The sequence below is a fragment of the Primulina tabacum genome, chromosome 12, assembly GCF_025594145.1.
Source record: "Primulina tabacum isolate GXHZ01 chromosome 12, ASM2559414v2, whole genome shotgun sequence".
NCBI lineage: Eukaryota > Viridiplantae > Streptophyta > Magnoliopsida > Lamiales > Gesneriaceae > Primulina > Primulina tabacum.
Window position 1 is genome coordinate 22,326,610 of NC_134561.1, and position 2,149 is coordinate 22,328,758.

Genomic DNA, 2,149 nt, shown 5'->3' on the forward strand with positions numbered 1-2,149 from the left:
TCTGTTTTAAGGAAACTGTACAAGCTACAGGCCTCAGTTTGATTTAATTAAGCATTATACTACTGTTTTGATTCACTATACTGATTTGATGGTTTTTTTCACATACCTATCTGTCCTGTTTTTCCATATATTTTGAACAAAGGAAACCTAGAACCACAGTTTTCTTGTCACAAGAGCTAAAATGTACACGCTATAATACCCTTCACAAATAACAGAAGTTTTGATATGTCATATACTTGTATATCAGGAAACAAGCTATTTTTTCAGTCCCCACCTCAACATATAGACGGTGAAAAAATACAAACAACGTGGAAAATCTTAAAATAACTAAACTGTGTGTAGAAATTGGTTAACAACGTAACAAAATGGAAAATCTTGAAGATTATTATTATGATCCTGAGGCCTCTAAATAATAAATGACCAAAAATGAACATAACTGACTAGAAATTCATCCCAGAACAGAGAACGCTAGCCAGCCAAAGACTGGAGTTTTGTCTCTAGAAGAATCAAAAGTTCACCAAATAGTCAAAAATTCTAACCAATTGCACAAGTCATCAGAAACAGGAAAAAAGCTTATGAAATTACATTATAGAGGAACACTGCTTACAAGCCTAGCTCCAACTCGATCGAGTTGTTTCACCATAGCTAAAGCCTTCAAGTTACCTTCTTTCATGAAGGCCTCGACCATTCTCTCCCCAATTTCTCTACCCCTCTCTTCATCATCCGTCACCGCGACGGCAGTTGGCCCTGCCCCACTTATTGTACACCCAAACGCCCCAGCAGCGATTGCAGCTTTCTTTACGTCCTCCATTCCCGGAATCAATGGAGCCCTCCTTGGCTCGACTATCTTATCCGATGACAATGCACTGCCCAATCCTTTCAAGTCTCCTTGCAAAAGAGATGCAACCAATGCCCCAGCCTGGCTAGAATTCCACACATGGTGGGACATCGTGATTTCTTTTGGCAATACAGCTCTCATTTTCTTGGTGGGAGCTTCAAATTCCGGATTTACTAACACAAAGAATAGTTTGTTTTCTTGAGGGAGCTTTAATTGCATTAGTTCAAGAGGATCATAGCTTCTAACCAAAATGAAACCTCCCATGATAGACGGAGCTATATTGTCAGCATGGTATCCAGAGACCTTCGCCTCCGACTCAAGCCCCGCGATAACGAGCTCTGATGGAGACAACAGCCCTCCGAAGAGCTCGTTAACGGCTGCAGCAGCAGCAGCTGCACTTGCTGCGCTGGAGCCTAGACCACTGCCGAGGGGTAGACCCTTCTCGAGGGAGAGGGAGACGCCAACCGATCGAACTTCCAGCATCTTCATGACAGCGATGGCAGCGATACCAGCGCAATTCCACAATGGATTCTTGCTGAGTTTTGACCCAGCTCCGGAGATCTCATAAATGGAAACCTCACCAGGACGAACATCCGGGTCGACTCGAAGGTTGACGTAGTCTCCGATCCCATCTACGGCGCAGCCCAGAAAGTCGAAGCCCGGACCCAGGTTAGCTACGGTAGCCGGGGCGAAAGATTTCACGGAAGTAAACACAGGTTTGGGCTCTACCGCATTGATTGCTACAGATTTGGAATTGGAGGATGGTTGAGCAGAGGCAGATACTGGCCGTTGTTTCCGGAGTCCGCAAACGAACCACTAGGGGGCGCAACGTCTTCCGCCGATCTCGCTTCTCCGTTCCGTGCTTTACAGTGATCCAAATCTTGAACGCGAAGCTTTGTAATTCACTTGAGCAGTAACAATTTGCAGAGAGAAAAAATTGAATCGCGCAGACAACAGTGGCGCAATGAGTATCGGAGAAGAAAGAGATGACGGAGACTAATCAAGAAATTAGGGATTCCAAATCACCGGATTTGTTTATTTATATTTTTTAAAAACAAAATAATATTAATATTTTTATTATTACATTTAAATTTTAATATGGATAAAAGTAAAAATTTATGGTAAAAAATAAAAATTTCAAAATTTATCAAACTACACACTTTATAAAATTTTTTCTCTAATCAATTGTGATTTTTTTCACACAATGAGAGACATATTTATAAAATTTCTTTGAAAATAATTCAAAAATAAATATATCATTACATACATTATCACACACTAATTTTAAATATTTACAACTCTTATTTTCAA

At 40.7% G+C, this 2,149-nt stretch overlaps 1 protein-coding gene across 1 annotated transcript; it reads right to left on the bottom strand.

Moving 5' to 3' along the window:
• Positions 1–298: 298 nt before the first annotated feature.
• On the bottom strand, positions 299–1,849 carry LOC142521380 (homoserine kinase-like). Its single transcript, XM_075624580.1, has one exon. The coding sequence runs from the start codon at positions 1,325–1,327 to the stop codon at positions 587–589; it is 741 nt and encodes a 246-aa protein (XP_075480695.1). The 5' UTR covers positions 1,328–1,849; the 3' UTR covers positions 299–586.
• Positions 1,850–2,149: the final 300 nt, after the last annotated feature.